Source organism: Herpailurus yagouaroundi, unplaced genomic scaffold, assembly GCF_014898765.1.
Source record: "Herpailurus yagouaroundi ecotype Mexico unplaced genomic scaffold, PumYag 191, whole genome shotgun sequence".
Lineage (NCBI taxonomy): Eukaryota > Metazoa > Chordata > Mammalia > Carnivora > Felidae > Herpailurus > Herpailurus yagouaroundi.
The window spans coordinates 13,579,898-13,597,294 of record NW_024412422.1 but is presented as its reverse complement, the minus strand read 5'-3'; the positions used below and the strand labels follow the sequence as shown (position 1 = coordinate 13,597,294).

Below are 17,397 nucleotides of genomic sequence, written 5' to 3'. Positions count from 1 at the left end.
TTTTCTACTTAAAGGTGAAAAGACGTCATTTAAAAAAATAGAATATAGTCTGATGTTTTAAAAAATTTGCTAATTCTGGTTTTGACAACAGCAAACAAAAAGATAAAATTAAAATACAAACCTTTGTATGTTGTGACTCTTAAGTATGCTCATGGTTATCAAATTATATCAAAATAAAGACACTTAAAATACAAAAAAAAAAAAAAAGAACATCCTACTCTGGAATCAAAGGGTCCTACAGCGTATATAAAACATGAGTCTATGTTTCTTAACAACCAAATAGTATGAAAGCCCAAGAGCCAGTCACTAAATACTTTTTAAAGAACCTACAGTTATGAAAAATGCAGCCAGTCTAACATCCAATATTTTCATCTTGGTGTAACTTTCGTTTGTGCTAATCTAGTCAGATAATTTGATTGATATGAGCTTTTACAGATTGAGTTGACAAAGAAATCTAAGAAAGGATAATATAAAACTCATACCTGTTCTCTATCCATCAGGTCAATAATCTTTAGACTATAAATTTCATCATCAGGTAACATATATGCTTGGGCCACCTTCAAAGCATCTTCTAAAGAAGATGGAACATCTTGTTTGAGAATATATCTGACCACCCTCTGAAACAGAGACAATATACAATATATACTTTCTTCGTCATGAAATCTCAGAGAACCCAGAAATCCTTTGTTCATAAGGGCAAAGTACTCATCAAATTAAAATCAAGCAGCAAAAAACAAAGCTGTGTGAAAAATTAAAACATGATTTATATTCTGAATTTTATGACAGTCCTGTCTACCTTCTTCCCCATCGCCCAGCTTTATTGGGGTATATGTGACAAATAAACGTTGCGTATACTTCAGGTGTACAACCTGATGATCTAATACACTCCTTTTGAAAAGGTCTTCTTTTATTTTTTTAAGTAATTTCTACACATAACATGAGGTTCAAACTTACAACCCTTAGGTCAAGAGTCACATGCTCCACTGACTCAGCCAGCCAGATACCCCTGAAGATCCTACTCAAATTCTGTCTAACGAAAGGAAAGTAGTGAGGAACCTAGCCCTATGAGCTTTTAAGAATATAAAGTCCTCGTTACATTTTCCAAGTTGCTTTCAACATGGAACAGAGGAGTTAAAAGACTCTTCAACTATTGTACTTACCATGATTTCCTTGTTTAAGAGATTCACCTCCCTTATTCCATAACCTCGTAAAAGTTTTTTCATCTCCATTAGTTTATAACTTTCCTGCAATAACTTGACCCTAAAAGGAAATTGTTGATAATAACATGGATTGTATTTTTTTAATGAAATAATAAGGGACACAGTAAAGGAAAGAAAACCATAAATAGATGTCAAGTGAAAACATGAGGTTTATCCAACACCAAAACAACTATTTGGGAGACTGTCATCTTACTTGGGATGGTCCATCTCTAAATGCTGTCTCACCAGCTGCTCCACAGCCACGCTCCAGGGAACCACCGCAGCGTACATGATCTTAAGCACAGCATCAAATATGAGCTACAAAGATACACACACACCAATCATGAAGAGGCCTCAGATTTATGTCTCATGCAAATTAATGACACTGTCTAATCTACAGTAGATGTCTTATATCCACTGTGCGGTACTCTGAGAATATGCTCTCTGATTGCAAAAATACATATTTCTTCCAGTTTTTACACATAAAGTACAATTTTATTATTTAGAAAAACTCAGAAAAATATTTTCTCTGCTGAAAGTTAAATCATATACCTCTATTCCTACAGACTCTAGTTTCTGTTTAAAAATATTTTTCAGGATTTTATTCATATTTTTATGATGGTGTCCAGTAACAGTGAGAAGTCAAAATAAAAAATGTTTCCAAAAAAAAAAATGTTTCCATGTTTGTATTATCATAGAAAAGCCTAGAAATATATGCATCCCATCATCCACGATAGTTCTTCTAAGAACGGGATGAGAAAGTTTTTACTTTTTATAATTAAAGAAAATGGAATTTTGGGGTTTTTTTTCTTTTTTTTTTTTAATTCTTTTTCCAAACCTCACAAATTCTCCTTAGCAAATATTGTGTTGCAGGGCACCTGGGTGGCTCAGTTGGTTAAGCGTCCAACTTCAGCTCAGGTCATGATCTCATGGTTTGTGAGTTTGAGCCCTGCATTGGGCTCTAGGCTGACAGCTCAGAGCCTGGAACCTGCTTCGGATTCTGTCTTCCTCTCTCTGCCCCTCCCCCACTCATGCTCTGTCTTTATCTCTCAAAAATAAATACACATTAAAGAAAAAAATTTTTTATTTTTATTTATTTATTTTAAAATTTTTTTTTTTTTAATATTGATTTATTTTTGAGACAGAGAGAGACAGAGCATGAACGGGGGAGGGTCAGAGAGAGGGAGACACAGAATCTGAAACAGGCTCTAGGCTCTGAGCTGTCAGCACAGAGCCCGACGCGGGGCTCGAACTCACGGACCGCGAGATCATGACCTGAGCCGAAGTCGGCTGCTTAACTGACTGAGCCACCCAGGTGCCCTGAAAAAAAAGTTTTTTAAACAAATATGTGTTGCTTTCGTGATTAGAGAATAAGTTTTTTTTTTTTTTAATTTTTTTTTTTTAACGTTTATTTATTTTTGAGACAGAGAGAGGCAGAGCATGAATGGGGGAGGGTCAGAGAGAAAGGGAGACACAGAATTGGAAGCAGGCTCCAGGCTCTAAGCCATCAGCCCAGAGCCCGACGCGGGGCTCGAACTCACGGACCGTGAGATCGTGACCTGAGCTGAAGTCGGACACTTAACTGACTGTGCCACCCAGGCGCCCCTAGAGAATAAGTTTTAAGACAAGATGCAACGCTCAAAAGGAAAATCTGCACGGTCACGACGTACTTACATCTGTGTCAGATAAACATCCTATTACTGCCATGGCTTTTGCTTCCCATGCAGTTTCAAAGAGTGAGGTGGACTTTGAGCTACATCTCTTCAATAAATCCTAAAAGGGGATAAACATATATATTTTTTTATTTAAAACTCTCACATACACAAAAAGTAAAACACAGATAGAGATAAATAGCTTTTATGGACATGAAAAAACAACAAAAACAAAAACTACTTAGCCATGAATGTTAAACAATACTCGAGAAAGACAAAATTGCCAAAGCCTTGGCCTTTAGTTTTATATGGTACAGAAAACTTAAGAAGGAAACATTCTTGAAGAATTTACAAATAAGATTATTGCAGCTTATTAATGTGTGAAAATAATTGCTAACATTTGTTGAGCTTATGCTCCTATTATTTCACAATAACAATTTGGAGGAATAATTAATTATATTATCCCATTTTGCCCAAGGTTACCATCAATCAGTGGCAGTTATCCCACATAACCTTGCCAATACAACATGCTGCATAAATCCTAATGGTAAAGTATGACATTTCTTAAAGGTTAAATGTTTAATATAATGACACATTGCACAGAGGCAAGGAAAAAAGACTAGATCTAAAGAAGTTACCTCTATGTAGAGCAGGAGAAGTTCCTCCTCTTGCAAGCCATGTTCCCTCATGTAAACTCTTATAAACTTCTCTAAGATGGAAGGAATCAGCTCTGGGGCTAACACTTTATCAAACATCCGGAACACAATGGTGGTTGCATTCTCCTGAATGCCAAAAGAAAGATGGTATAGATGCAAGCTCTAGCCATAGTGGCTGTGATTAAAAACTAATAATACTTCTGATAAGTCTAGACTTTTACCTTCTCAAAATCAGAGAGGGCCAGTTTGCAGTTGTATTTCCTATGCAATGTGATCAACTCCTGCAAGTTATTTACCAAAGTCCTTAACTGACATACTTCCTCTGTGTTTTGATAATCCTTCTAAAACAGAAGTGTGAGAAGGAAATATACAAAAAGTCAGAATTATTTCAGATAAGGAGTGCCTGGGTACCTCAGTCGGTTAAGTGTCTGACCCTTGGTTTTGGCTCAGGTCATAATCTTATGGCTTCGTGGTTTGAGCCCCACACTGGGCTCTGCACTGGCCATGTGGAGCCTGCTTGGGATTCTCTCTCCCTCTCTCTCTTTCTCTGCCCCTCCCCACTTGTGGTGTCTCTGTCTCTCTCAAAATAAATAAACTTAAAAAAAAAAAAGAATTATTTCATATAAAATAAGAATTGGCCATGATTATGGTCTTAAGAGGAAATCTGAACCTAATACCTTAAATTTTGTAGAATTTTAACTCATAAACTAGTACAAATTGACAGATCAGAATCCAATAGAAATCTAAAAGCAATTTTCCCTCTCAAAAAAAATACACAGGGGCGCCTGGGTGGCGCAGTCGGTTAAGCGTCTGACTTCAGCCAGGTCACGATCTCGCGGTCCGGGAGTTCGAGCCCCGCGTCAGGCTCTGGGCTGATGGCTCAGAGCCTGGAGCCTGTTTCCGATTCTGTGTCTCCCTCTCTCTCTGCCCCTCCCCCATTCATGCTCTGTCTCTGTCTGTCCCAAAAATAAATAAACGTTGAAAGAAAAATTAAAAAAAAAAAAATACACAGAAAAACTTCAATGTTAGTGTAATTTTTTTTAATGTTTTATTTTTATTTTGTTTTAAGATTTTAGTTTTTAAGCAATCTCTACACTCAACATGGGGTTGAACCTACAACCCAGAGATCAAGAGCACACGCTCCACCGACTGAGCCACCCCTGAATGTTAGTGTTATATTTTTATACTTAAGTATAAAAACATCATTTAGATGGCCCTCAATATCCCCTCTATACAGATCAAGATCAGATATAAAATTGTAACATTTCCTAAACTTATATACAAGAACACAATTTTCACTATTGATAAAAGACAACAGAGAAAAGACAAAAGTAGTATTTTATAAGCAAGAGAAAAATCTCTTCTATGGAAAAATCTGTTATAATGATCAATATACATCATATATTAAATGTACATATATCAATATACTTGAAATGCATAGAAAAAAATTCCCATTTAATTTTTAACAGTATATAATCAGTAAGTACAATTACTGGCAAGAATCTGCTGTGTCAGAAAGGAGGAAGTTCAGTATGTATTTTGATAAATTTAGAAATTTAAGGAATCAATGCAATTTCATAATGCATATTATGAGCTTATATAAAGTGATACCTTCTGGTACTTAAGTCCTTAATACTTCCAAGTTGAAATTGTAAGGGGATGTCTCACATATTAGTTTATAAATGAATTTATGGTACCCCAACAAACTTATGAATGCTTTCTCGTTTTTAGAAACTTAAGGGGAAAAAGAAATTAAAAATTCAGAAGCCAAATTATTAATTCAGTTCATGAACCTCAAATTAACATCAAACATAACATCAGCATTTCTGAGCTTAGTTCCCTTTCTAGCACTGCTATTTTTTTCAGTCAAAAAAGACCCAGAATTTTTTTCAGTTTCATCTTTAAAAAAATTCACTGGTACTTAAGCCATAATGGCTATTAGAAATCTAAGAAATGCAATCAGAACAGGGAGTGGTTTGTTGGTTTAAGTAAGTCTTTGAAAACTAATCCTAATGCATTAATAAATTTCATTCTTTTAAAGGACTATGAAATGCTGCCAATGCAGAAAATCCCAATTATACTACTTAGGAGTATGTTTATCTACTGTTTCCCATTTGGTTTGATCAATAGAGAAACACAGAGCATTAAAATAGGCTGAAGCTGTGACAGGAGAATCAGAAAGAAAAAAAAGAAAAATTTTCTTTTTTTATTTTAAAACTACATGAAAGAAAAACTCATAAACAGAAAATTTAAGAAATGGATGTATTTCTAAGTACACGTAGACAAACTCTTTAATATAAATTGAGTGCTTTACTACTAAAAATTCATTATCCAGATCATACCAAGGAAATCCATTGCCAACAGGACACCAACACCAACTCATTTGGTTTTTCTGCTGTAAAAAAGACTTCTGCCAGTTGAAGTCCATTTTCTGGCCAGTTTGCCTGTGAAGAGTAACAGAAGCCATGCAACGTGATGTTGTAAGCCACTGGGAGTGTTTGAAATGTCTGTTCAGTGTAAATTATACTGGTATTACCTTATCAGTTAATTCAAGGTTTCTGGCTGCTTGTTCCAACCATTTTGCCAGAATTTTCTGAAACAGACATATTACTTAAAAATAAAATACTCGGCAGACAATCACTGGAATAATTTAAAACTCCCCTTGGTAATCTTTCAACAGAGACAGTAAAGAACTAACTGGTGTTAGTGTAATTTACTATGACATAAGGCAAAGACTGGACTTGGACGATCCAGAATGGAAATACTAAAGGTAACTCACCTGCCCTTCAGGTACAGCCCTTCTCACAAATGGGATCACATCATTTTTAAGCCATGGACAAAGCTTTTGCAAAGAGACTGGTGTAGAAATTGAGTTGAGCAAGTTCTCAAGCATTTTCACATCAAATCTGTTTTCAAAGTTTGCCTAAATTATACAGGGTGAGAAATTAAGACCTCTCAGACAGATTTAAAGTGACAGCCTCCCAAAATGGAAAAGACTTATTATGAAATAATGTACTGATTTAATTATAACCACTAAGGGTGATTTGCTCTATACCAGTGAGTCACCGGCAGCCACAAACTCCACGAGCTTTCATGGCAACAAGTACCAACTAACAAATTAAGTGGAGAGAAACTGGCAGGGAAAGGAAAATTTAGCAGCAGGTCAAAGTACAAATCCTAACAAGCAACGTGTCCATTCTTGACGTCACACCAAGATACCACTTTTGGCACCTAAGTATATCTGTCAACATTGAAGGGATTCAGAGCAGCAGTGTTAATGGGCAATCCTTTCCCACAATCTGAGCTGCAACAGGAACACCCTCTCCACCAACACTACTTAAGAAAGCCCATCAAGGGGCGCCTGGGTGGCGCAGTCGGTTAAGCGTCCGACTTCAGCCAGGTCATGATCTCGCGGTCCGTGAGTTCGAGCCCCGCGTCAGGCTCTGGGCTGATGGCCTGGAGCCTGTTTCCGATTCTATGTCTCCCTCTCTCTCTGCCCCTCCCCCGTCCATGCTCTGTCTCTCTCTGTCCCAAAAATAAATAAACGTTGAAAAAAAAAAAAATTAAAAAAAAAAAAAAAAAAAAGAAAGCCCATCAATAATCATGTAATAAAACGTTACCTTTTTTTTTTAAAGATCTTGTTAAGTAACCTCTATACTCAACATGGGGCTCGAACTCACAAACCCAAGGATCAAGAGTCACATGCTCTACCCACACAACCAGCCAGATGCCCCAAAATGTTGCCTTTTGAATTAAGTTTAGGAGTTAATTAGATTTGAATGATGAGATAAAATATGTTTCTAAGGTATCTTTACCTCTAATTTAATATCATCAGGATACTTTCATCAAACATTCCATTACCCACTCACACCTGTGACCCTTCTCATCCATGTGAAGACAACGGATTCAATCACCTATCCCAGGAGCCATAAAGCCACTAAGGACAAAACACAAAACATATTACCCGATGTCGAAGCCAAAGGTACTGTGCACAAACAAGGTTTCCTTCTCTTAGCTGTAAAAAGATATCCTTAAGGTCATCTTCATTATTCAGAAATTCAATCCAAGAACTACCACTGCAAAGTCAGAGAGGAAAAAAATTAGTGGTTTAAAAAAAAAATTAAAGTTATATATTGCAAGGAGAAACCATTAGACATTTTAGTTTTTTCCTCAAAGTTAAAAGAAGTTCCAAAGATTATACAGTGAAAAGCATGTTTTCTTCTTATCTCAGACCTGCAGAGCTCCTGTCATCTTCTCCAAAAGCCATATCTCTTCTTCTAGGTCCTTCCTGAGATAATCACTACATAACAAGCAATTATTTTAAGTATTAAAAAAATTTTTTTTAAATGTTTATTTGTTTTTGAGAGAGAAGGACAGAGAGTGAGCAGGAAAGGGGCAGAGAGAGAGGGAAACACAGAATCCTAAGCAGGCTCCAGGCTCCAAGCTGTCAGCACAGAGCCCGATGCAGGGCTCTAACCTACAAGCCATGAGATCATGACCTGAGCCAAAGTTGGATGGTTAACTGACTGAGCCACCCAGGTGCCCCATTTTACGTTTTAAAATAAATCAGAATTTTCCATATATTATCTGTTCTTTGAAAAATTCATTTTACATTAAGTTGGTGCTTATACCAAATTAGCACACATAAATGTTATTCTTTTTAAGGACTACGTATTATTCCATGACATGGCTTTACTATTCTTTATTTAACTAGTCCCCCATAGTTGAACATTTAGGTTATTTCTAGTCTTTGGCTATAACCAGTAATGTATGACCAACTCAGTCCTGATTAAAGCTCAGAAATAGGGTGCCTGGGTGGCTCAGTTGGTTGAGTATCCGACTCTTGATTTCGGCTCAGGTCATGATTTCACGGTTCATGAGTTCAAGCCCCACATCAGGCTCTGTGCTGACAACATGGAGCCTGCTTGGGATTCTGGGTCTCCCTCTGTCTCTGCCCCTCCCTGCTCATGTGCATTCTATCTCTCAAAAGGCTCAGAAATAGATGATGAATGTTTCCTTAAAATTCTTTTTTTTTTTTTTAACGTTTATTTATTTTTGAGACAGAGAGAGACAGAGCATGAATGGGGGAGGGTCAGAGAGAGAGGGAGACACAGAATCCGAAATAGGCTCCAGGCTCTGAGCCATCAGCACAGAGCATGATGCGGGGTTTGAACACACGAACCGCGAGATCACGACCTGAGCCGAAGTCAGACGCTTAACCGACTGAGCCACCCATGCGCCCCTCCTTAAAATTCTTAAAATGATAAAAAGAGAAACACACTAAAAGCCTATATCATGCTTAATTGTAAAGCAAAATAAGGATTCCCATAAATGCCAGTTACAAGAGAAGGATACCTATTACCACTATATTTAATACTGCTCTATATGCACTGATGAGATTAGGTAAAGAGAAAAAGTGAGGCAAAATTATCATTATTTGAATATATAATTATATACTTGGAAAAAATTAGATCAACTGAAACATTATGAATAATAAAGGAATTTGATAAAGTATCTGGTTAAAAAGCAATTTAAAAAAATCAACAGCTTTTCATGTCTTTCAAAAATATGATGAAACATCCCATTTATAACAGTAGAAAACAATTTAAAATAAAATTAACAAAAAGTGTACAAAATCTGTATGAAAGCAACTGAATAGATACTGCTGTGAACATAAAAAAAGAACAGAATGAGTAGGAAGACACATACTGTCCTTAAATAGGAAGATTCAATACTGTAAAGATGCTGGTTCTCCCCAAATTGATCTTAGATTCAGCACATTCCCAATAAAAGATAGAAATAAATAAAAACTTAAAATCCCAATAAAAATAAGATTTCTTTAAACTGGGTAAGCTGATTCTCATTCCAAACATCATACAGAAAAACAAACATGAGAAAATGGCCCCCCCAAATTCTGAAAAGGAAAGTACAGTAGGGTTAGTCTACCAGATAATAGGACATTCTAAAGTTACATTAATCAAGACTATTTCATACTGGTGAATAAAGAATATAAAATCAACCAAATACAAAGTCCAGAGACAGACAAATACATGCCAGATTGTTAGCATAATATTGCAATTAGCAGGGAAAGGGAGATTGACTAGCCATAAGGAAAACAATAAAACTTTGTTGTTGTCTTATCTTTTTTTAAAAATTTTTTAAAGTTTATTTATTTTAAGAGAGAGCTCAAGCTTGAGCTGGGGAGGGTTGAGAGAGGGGGAGAGAAAGAATCCCAAGCAGGCTCTGCATTGTTAGAAGGGAGCCCAATGCAGGGCTTGAACTCACGAACTGTGAGATCATGACCTGAGCCGAAATTGAGTTACATTTAACCAACTGAGCCACCCAGGCACCCCGTAATTTGTTTTATCTTTAAGGTACACCTCATACATGTAAATAATGCTACTCTTGGTGTACGTGTTAGTATATCTAACAGAATCAATTGCCAGAAGTGAAATTGCTAGGGCAAAGGTATATGCATTTAAATTTGCCTTCCAGGGGCGCCTGGGTGGCGCAGTCAGTTAAGCGTCCGACTTCAACCAGGTCACGATCTCATGGTCCGTGAGTTCGAGCCCCACGTCGGGCTCTGGGCTGATGGCTCAGAGCCTGGAGCCTGTTTCCGATTCTGTGTCTCCCTCTCTCTCTGCCCCTCCCCCGTTCATGCTCTGTCTCTGTCCCAAAATAAATAAAAAACGTTGAAAAAAAAAATTTTAAAATAAATAAATAAATAAATAAATAAATTTGCCTTCCAAATTTTAAAAAAATTTTTAACGTTTATTCATTTTTGAGAGACAGAGTGCAAGTAGGAGTGGGGCAGAGAGAGAGAGAGGCACAGAATCTGAAGCAGGCTCCAGGCTCTGAGCTGTCAGCACAGAGCCCAATGCAAGGGCTTGAACTCATGAACTGTGAGATCATGACCTGAGCCGAAGTCGGATGCGTAGCCAACTGAGCCACCCAGGTGCCCCACCTTTCAAATTTATCAGTTTTCCAAAGATGGTGCAGAAGAGTATCTAAAACTCATCAGGAAAATAGTACTTTCCATCACTCAATTCCCAGAAACACATTCAGTCAAAGCAATACTGTATCTTTTATGACACTCTAAACTAAAACCTAATTCATAATCTAAAAATGAAAAATGAGGAATTTTTCACCTGAATTTTTCTGGTCCAAATGCTCCATAAAAAGTAGTCAATTTTGCATGAGCCCTTAGTACCTAAATAGAAATAATCTGATAATCTGAAAGTTGCAAGCAATAACAATTAAAAACACCAAAAATTAGGCATTCTGTTTCAGAAGTCTTGCACACATGCCCATTTCATCCCATATTATTGGTCAATTCCCATAAATAGGACTGCATTTATGTAACACAAAACAAAAACAATGTGGACTAATGGAAACACTTCCAATCACATTAAATGCAATAAAACTGCAAAAGAGAAGGCATTTGCACACTGACTATAGGTGCCCTTCAAAATTAATTAGTTTTCCCAGTGGTTTATAAATGCCTTATGGTAAAATCCAGCTAGATTATACTTTTGTACTCTGATAATCACCATCACAGTTTACATTTATTTGTGTGCTTAACAGGTGCCAGGCACTACACAAAATGATTTATATAAATTAATTCATCGGATTCCAAAGTAACCCTGTAAGTACTATTATTCCCATTTTTCAGTAAGAAAACAAGAGTTAAAATAACACTCTTGAAAAAATATAGGTCTATCTTGAACTGAAAAACATATTGTAAAGGTACATATTTGCCCTCAAATTAAGTCCAATGTAATTACCTCTTTTAAGCCATCAGAATAGACAGGAACAGTTTTATCTTCTTTTTTCAAAAGCTAAGATGAACAATAAGAAACACAGTTAGAGTATCTGCTATATTAGTTTTTTCATGAAAGATGAATTTTCTGTGAAAGGAAACAAATTATCAAATTCCACTGAACTCTGAGATAAACCGTGAACAATAAAGAAATGACATACTTTAAAAAATAATGCATTTTGGGGCGCCTGGGTGGTGCAGTCGGTTAAGCGTCCGACTTCAGCCAGGTCACGATCTCGCGGTCCGTGAGTTCGAGCCCCGCGTCAGGCTCTGGGCTGATGGCTCAGAGCCTGGAGCCTGTTTCTGATTCTGTGTCTCCCTCTCTCTCTGCCCCTCCCCCGTTCATGCTCTGTCTCCTCTGTCCCAAAAATAAATAAACGTTGAAAAAAAAAAATTAAAAAAAAAAAAATAATGCATTTTATGAAAATAACTCATAACATTTTGCCCATGTGTTACACCTTAATTTTAAGGAATAAAACTAGCAATGGTGATCAAAGTTCAGAGGGGAAACTACAGCGTAAAAATGCACTTTAAAAACAGGTCTATGATGGGGCGCCTGGGTGGCTCAGTTGGTTGAGTGTCTGACTTCGACTCAGGTCATGATCTCAAGGTCTGTGAGTTCGAGCCCCACATAGGGCTCTGTGCTGACAACATGGAGCCTCCTTGGGATTCTGTGTCTCACTCTCTCTCTGCCCCTGCTCAGGCTCTCTCTCTCAAAAATAAATAAACATTAAATAAACAAACAAACAAAAAAAACAGGTCTATGATAGAGACACAATTCTTTTTTTTTGAGATGGTTTATCTTGCACGAGACAAACTATCAGGTACAAAGGTTATAAAAACTTACCCTTGTTTTTGCATAATTTAGCATTTCCTGGGTGGTTTCATAGGTTATCCACTGAGCCTCCAAGCAGTAATTCACCACAAATTCATCATCCTGGTTCAGAAATACCAGACATAATGAGGCAACCAAATGTTATTCAATCCATCGATCCGAATACTCTCATACATGACAGGGAAAACACACCTGGATTTTATGTAGATTTTCTTTAGCTTCACCTACGAGTTTTTGCCATTTAGTCTGCTCGCTGGTGTCCGCCGAACTCAAGGCTAGTCTCTCTAATATATCATTGGATTTCACCTTGTAAACAAGCTGTAATTTAGAAATGCTACATTAAGCAACTTGAAGCAAAATAATGCCTGTGGATGACTTTCTAGACTGCAGGCAATAGACTGTTATTGAAAAGGGTTAAGTCTCCTTTGGCCCAGGAGTAAACAGTAAAGAAGCTAACACTTAGATGACCAAAAGGTAATCCAGATTACTAAGAGTTATGGAGACCACTGAGTCCTTAACTAAGGGTACTAGTAGCCTTATGTGAATTATCTCATTTAATTCTCATAAAAACCTGAGCAACCATTTATACCTCACCCTAACTCTATAGGGTGAATATTAATATTCCCATTATACAGTCAAGAAAACTGACACTCCAGGAAGGGTAAGGAATGCACCTGAAGTTACGCAGTTCCAAAGGGATGGAGCTGGTTTTTGAAAGAGGACGATACAGGGGCGTCTGGGTGGCTCAGTCAGTTGAGCAACTGACTCTAGACTTCCATTCAGGTCATGATCCCAGGGCTGTGGGATCAAGCCCTGAGTATCAGCCTCTGCACTGAGCATGGAGCCTGCCTGGGATTCTCTCTCCCTCTATCCCTCTCCTCTCTCTCTCTCCCAAAACAAAACAAAACAAAACAAAACAAAACAAAACAAAACAAAACAAAAAAAAACAAGAAAAACTAGAAGATGTCTGTTGGATATGTTGATTAGGTAGGTCATTGACATGTCTTGAAAAGTCTTGGGGAGTAATGTAGGAAAAACCTGATTGTAGTAAAGACTTAATATTTCCTAAGAGGGTGGAGGGCACCCCTCTGTTTTAAAAATGTAACATTTTAAAGCATGCAAAACAATTTTGTGAGTTGTTTAGAAAGTTATATGACCAAAGAGATAGAGAAATTAATGGAGTATTAAGCACCAAAATCAGAATAATGGATACTTCTGGTTGGGGTAAGGAGAATGATGTATCTGGGAAGAAAAGAAAGAGGTCTTAAGCTATATTGGTAATATCTTTTTTTTTTTTTTTAAGTAGGGTGATGAGTATGTGAGTGTTATATTACCTTTTTGAACATCTGAAAATTTTTCAATAACTATTTTTTTTTAATTTTTTTTTTTTGTTTATTTATTTTTGAGACAGAGAGAGACAGAGCATGAACAGGGGAGGAGCAGAGAGAGAGGGAGACACAGAATCTGAAACAGGCTCCAGGCTCTGAGCTGTCAGCACAGAGCCCGACGTGGGGCTTGAACTCACGGACCGTGAGATCATGACCGGAGCCGAAGTCGGACGCTTAACCGACCAAGCCACCCAGGCGCCCTGCAGTAACTATTTTTTAAAAAAGCGAATGGGGGTGCCTGGCTGGCTCAGTCAGTAGAGCCTGTGACTCAGTCTTGGGGTCGTGAGTTCGAGACCCACATTGGACATAGAGATTACTTTAAAAATAATAAAAAAACGTGGGGCGTCTGGGTGGCTCAGTCAGTTGAGTGTCCAACTTCAGTTCAGGTCATGATCTCGCGGTTCACGAGTTTGAGCCACGCATCGGGCTCTGTGCTGACAGCTCAGAGCCTGGAGCCTTCTTCAGATTCTGTGTCTCCCTCTCTCTCTGTCCCACCCCTGCTCATATTCTGCCTCTCTCTCTCTCTCAAAAATAAATAAAACATTAAAAAAATAAAATAAATAAAAATAACAGTAAAATTAAAAAGTGAACAGAATAAAAAATCAGTGAAAGTTTTTCAGGGAGTGGAGAAACAGAAGTAGAGAAACTGTGCTTTCTTATCATTTTTAGCTTTCGGAATTAGAGAATCAAAGTTGGTATTTGGTTTATAAAAAAGGAACCTGAAGTTTTGGGTATTTCTAACTCATGCTATTTCTAGCTGCTAAAGAACCTTTGACAAACTTAGAAAACTAGACATGCAACATAATTGTGTGGTCATCTTTAGTTTTATATTTACTTATTTTTTATTTTTTGAGAGAGAGAGAGTGCAAGCAGGGGAGAGGAGTAGAGGGGGAAAGACAGAGACAGAGAGAGAAAGAGAGAATTGTAAGCATGGAGCCCAACACAGGTTTGATCCCACGACCCTAAGATCATGACCTGACCTGAAATCAAGAGTCAGTAGTAGTTCAACAACCTGAGCTGAAGTTGGACACTTAATCGACTGAACCACCCAGGAGCCCGCCCCTTAATACTTGATCTTATCTGCAGTATTTGAAACTGTTGATCACTTTGCACTAGACTCTAAAGTTTCTCTTTCCTTGACTTCTATCTATAATCATACATTCTTGTGGTTTTCCTCCTTTATTTCTTCCCAAATATGTATACAGCCCTTCTTCCTCAACTTCCCACATGCTGGTACCCCTGGATCTCATCCTGACATGAGATCTCTCTACCCTACACATTCTTCCCAAGTGGTCTGAGGCATCCCCTGTTGTTACCTACCTCTAAATTCAGCTAAGATCACTCTCCAACCTCCTACCAGAAAGGCTCGTTTCCAGTTTTTATAAAGCAGATCCTTCATCTTTTACCACTACCTGCTCTTCCACACATATTTCTCATTTTAGGGAGTGCCGTCCCCATCCCACAAGTATGCTGAGCCAGAGTCCCGCCAGTCCAATCCCTACATCTGTCCCTCCCTATGTTTGATCACTAGTCCCACTGATTCCACCTTCCCTGTGCCTCTCATGTCAGACCTCCCTCTTGTACATCTCCACCTCACTGCACTAGTTCGGTCTCCCACAGAAAGCTGTTCAGTCTCCCAACTGGTCTTCACACCTCTAGTCTGCCCCTTTCCAAACAATTCTCCAGCTTTACAAAGTGACAATCTAATCAGGACACTTGTATTAGCTCCCTATCACCTGCAGAACACAACCTAAATCCTCTGCAACACACACAAGGCTCCCCATGCTCTGATCACCTAGTTCTCCATTATCAGTTCCTTTTACTGCATGGTGTGTATAACCTACATTCTACTCTTACCTAATTACTGGGAGTTCCTGGAAGCCCTGTACGCCTCCCTCACTTTACTTATGCTGTCCTTACACCTAGAATTCCCTACCTTCCCCTGGACTATCAGGAACATCATCAAGATCTGACATAAAATGATCTCTGTGAAGTCTTTCTGCCCCAGTATATCTCCATCTCTCCTTTGAATTCCTAGTCTACTTCGGTCATATCTTAATCATAGGACTGATCATACTAAATTGCAATTACGCCTTACATGTCTGTCTCCCCAGTCTCTACTACATGAAGAAATGCTCGTTTGATAAACAAATGAATTCATGATTACCTCAACATCTAGTCCAAACTGAATAGCAAAGCTCTCGGCTTCAGCAAATCTGTGTTTGTGAAGTAACCGACTCAATCTGATGAAGTGAAAAACAAATTTCAGTGAAATCTTTATTAATCAGGGAATTTAAGGTTATCATTAAGGGGTAAGGCTTAAAAGAATATGAGAAGTTACCTGTTTTCTGGTAAAGCTTCTGTAAGACACCTGAGTACTACAACAGAGACTGAATCTTCAGATAGTCTGAAAAAAGTTTTCAGGGTGAATGAATTAATAGTATTAATAAGTAAATTGTAACATAGCTGCTATTTAACGACTTATTTAATAAAACAAAATACGACCTACTTTGAATCATTTTTGCAAATTCCTTCCAAAAGGTATATGGTATCCTACAACAATAAAAAAAAAAGTTTAAAACTGAAACATAGAAATAATTCATTTTAGGGGCACCTGGGTGGCTTAGTCAGTTAAGCGTCTGACTCTTGGTATCAGCTCAGGTTATGATCTCAGGGTTTCATGGGTTCAGGCCCCACAGGGGGCTCTGTGATGACAGCGCAGGTCCTGATTGGGATTCTCTCTCTCTCCCTCTCTCTCTACCCCTCTCCCACTCACGCTGTCCCTGTATCTCTCTAAATAAACTTTGAAAAAAAATTTTTTTAAATAATTCATTTTAGTTACTAAGGTAACAACTGGTTTAGGTGAGAATTATTCATCAATGGATTCTAAACTCACTGTGAAAAACTGTTGGGAAAAAAGGATATTCCATAGTTTCAAAAAAATACCAGAGAATTTACTTAGCAATTACGAAGGAGAAAAAGCACCTCTACAGTGGAGAAATCTGGCAAAACTGCCTTAACCAAGTAATCACATTTATCATCATCAGTAATAGGACAAATGGACATAAGCCCCTTAACATGACACAGCTGAATACAGTATAACCTATGTGGTATCCTTGTCAAGAAAGCTCAGCATGTGTCTAATTGTGACGCAATAACCAGACAAATCCAAATAGAGGGACACTGTACAACACAACAGGCTAGGATTTGGAAATGTCAATGTCTTGAAAAAAAAGACTAAGGAACTATTGCACATTATAGTAGACCATGTGACCATGACAACAAAATTCCATATATGATGCTTGATTAGATCCTGGATTAAGGAAAAAACAAAAATAAAACAAAACAAAAAAACAGCTTTAAAGTAATTGGCACAATTGGTAAAATTTGGATCTGGATGGTGTATTTTGGAACAGTATTGTATTAATGTTAAATTTAATACCGGTATTATAGAAAAATGCCCTTATTCTCAGGAGAGACCTGCTGACGCACTTAGGGGTAACAGGCCATGATGTCTGCAAGTAAATTCCAAATAGTTTGGAAAAATACAGTGTGTCTGTGTGTGTGCATATGTGTGCATCTGTGTGTGAAGACACGAAACAAATGTAGTAAAATGTTTTTTGAAAGATTAAAATTAAAAGATAAATCAGTAAAAGCAATGACCCTCCGCCCAAATTGCTTATCATTCATATTTCCTGTGGAGACACAAGAAAACTGAATAAGCAGATGGTTCAGGTTTCATTTGATTAATATGCTTTCCTTTTTCTTACATGAAGACTTGGTTTGGGCAAGTATATTTGAGAACCTCTGGTAACAACAAATATAGTTATAAACCTGAGCTCTATTCA

At 37.6% G+C, this 17,397-nt stretch overlaps 1 protein-coding gene across 2 annotated transcripts in view; it reads right to left on the bottom strand.

Moving 5' to 3' along the window:
• KNTC1 (kinetochore associated 1) overlaps positions 1–17,397 on the bottom strand; it is a 74,272-nt gene that overhangs the window by 40,728 nt on the left and 16,147 nt on the right. For both annotated transcript variants that reach the window (XM_040443966.1, XM_040443965.1), the window contains exons 14-30: positions 16,059–16,102; positions 15,891–15,956; positions 15,717–15,792; positions 12,354–12,479; positions 12,174–12,263; positions 11,292–11,345; positions 10,656–10,717; positions 7,472–7,583; positions 6,287–6,430; positions 6,044–6,100; positions 5,850–5,951; positions 3,729–3,848; positions 3,490–3,633; positions 2,874–2,972; positions 1,414–1,517; positions 1,161–1,260; positions 483–617 (exon numbers count right to left, since the gene is read on the bottom strand). In XM_040443966.1, coding sequence (XP_040299900.1) covers positions 483–617; positions 1,161–1,260; positions 1,414–1,517; positions 2,874–2,972; positions 3,490–3,633; positions 3,729–3,848; positions 5,850–5,951; positions 6,044–6,100; positions 6,287–6,430; positions 7,472–7,583; positions 10,656–10,717; positions 11,292–11,345; positions 12,174–12,263; positions 12,354–12,479; positions 15,717–15,792; positions 15,891–15,956; positions 16,059–16,102 — 1,635 coding nt within the window. The remainder of the gene's footprint in view (positions 1–482; positions 618–1,160; positions 1,261–1,413; positions 1,518–2,873; positions 2,973–3,489; positions 3,634–3,728; positions 3,849–5,849; positions 5,952–6,043; positions 6,101–6,286; positions 6,431–7,471; positions 7,584–10,655; positions 10,718–11,291; positions 11,346–12,173; positions 12,264–12,353; positions 12,480–15,716; positions 15,793–15,890; positions 15,957–16,058; positions 16,103–17,397) is intronic.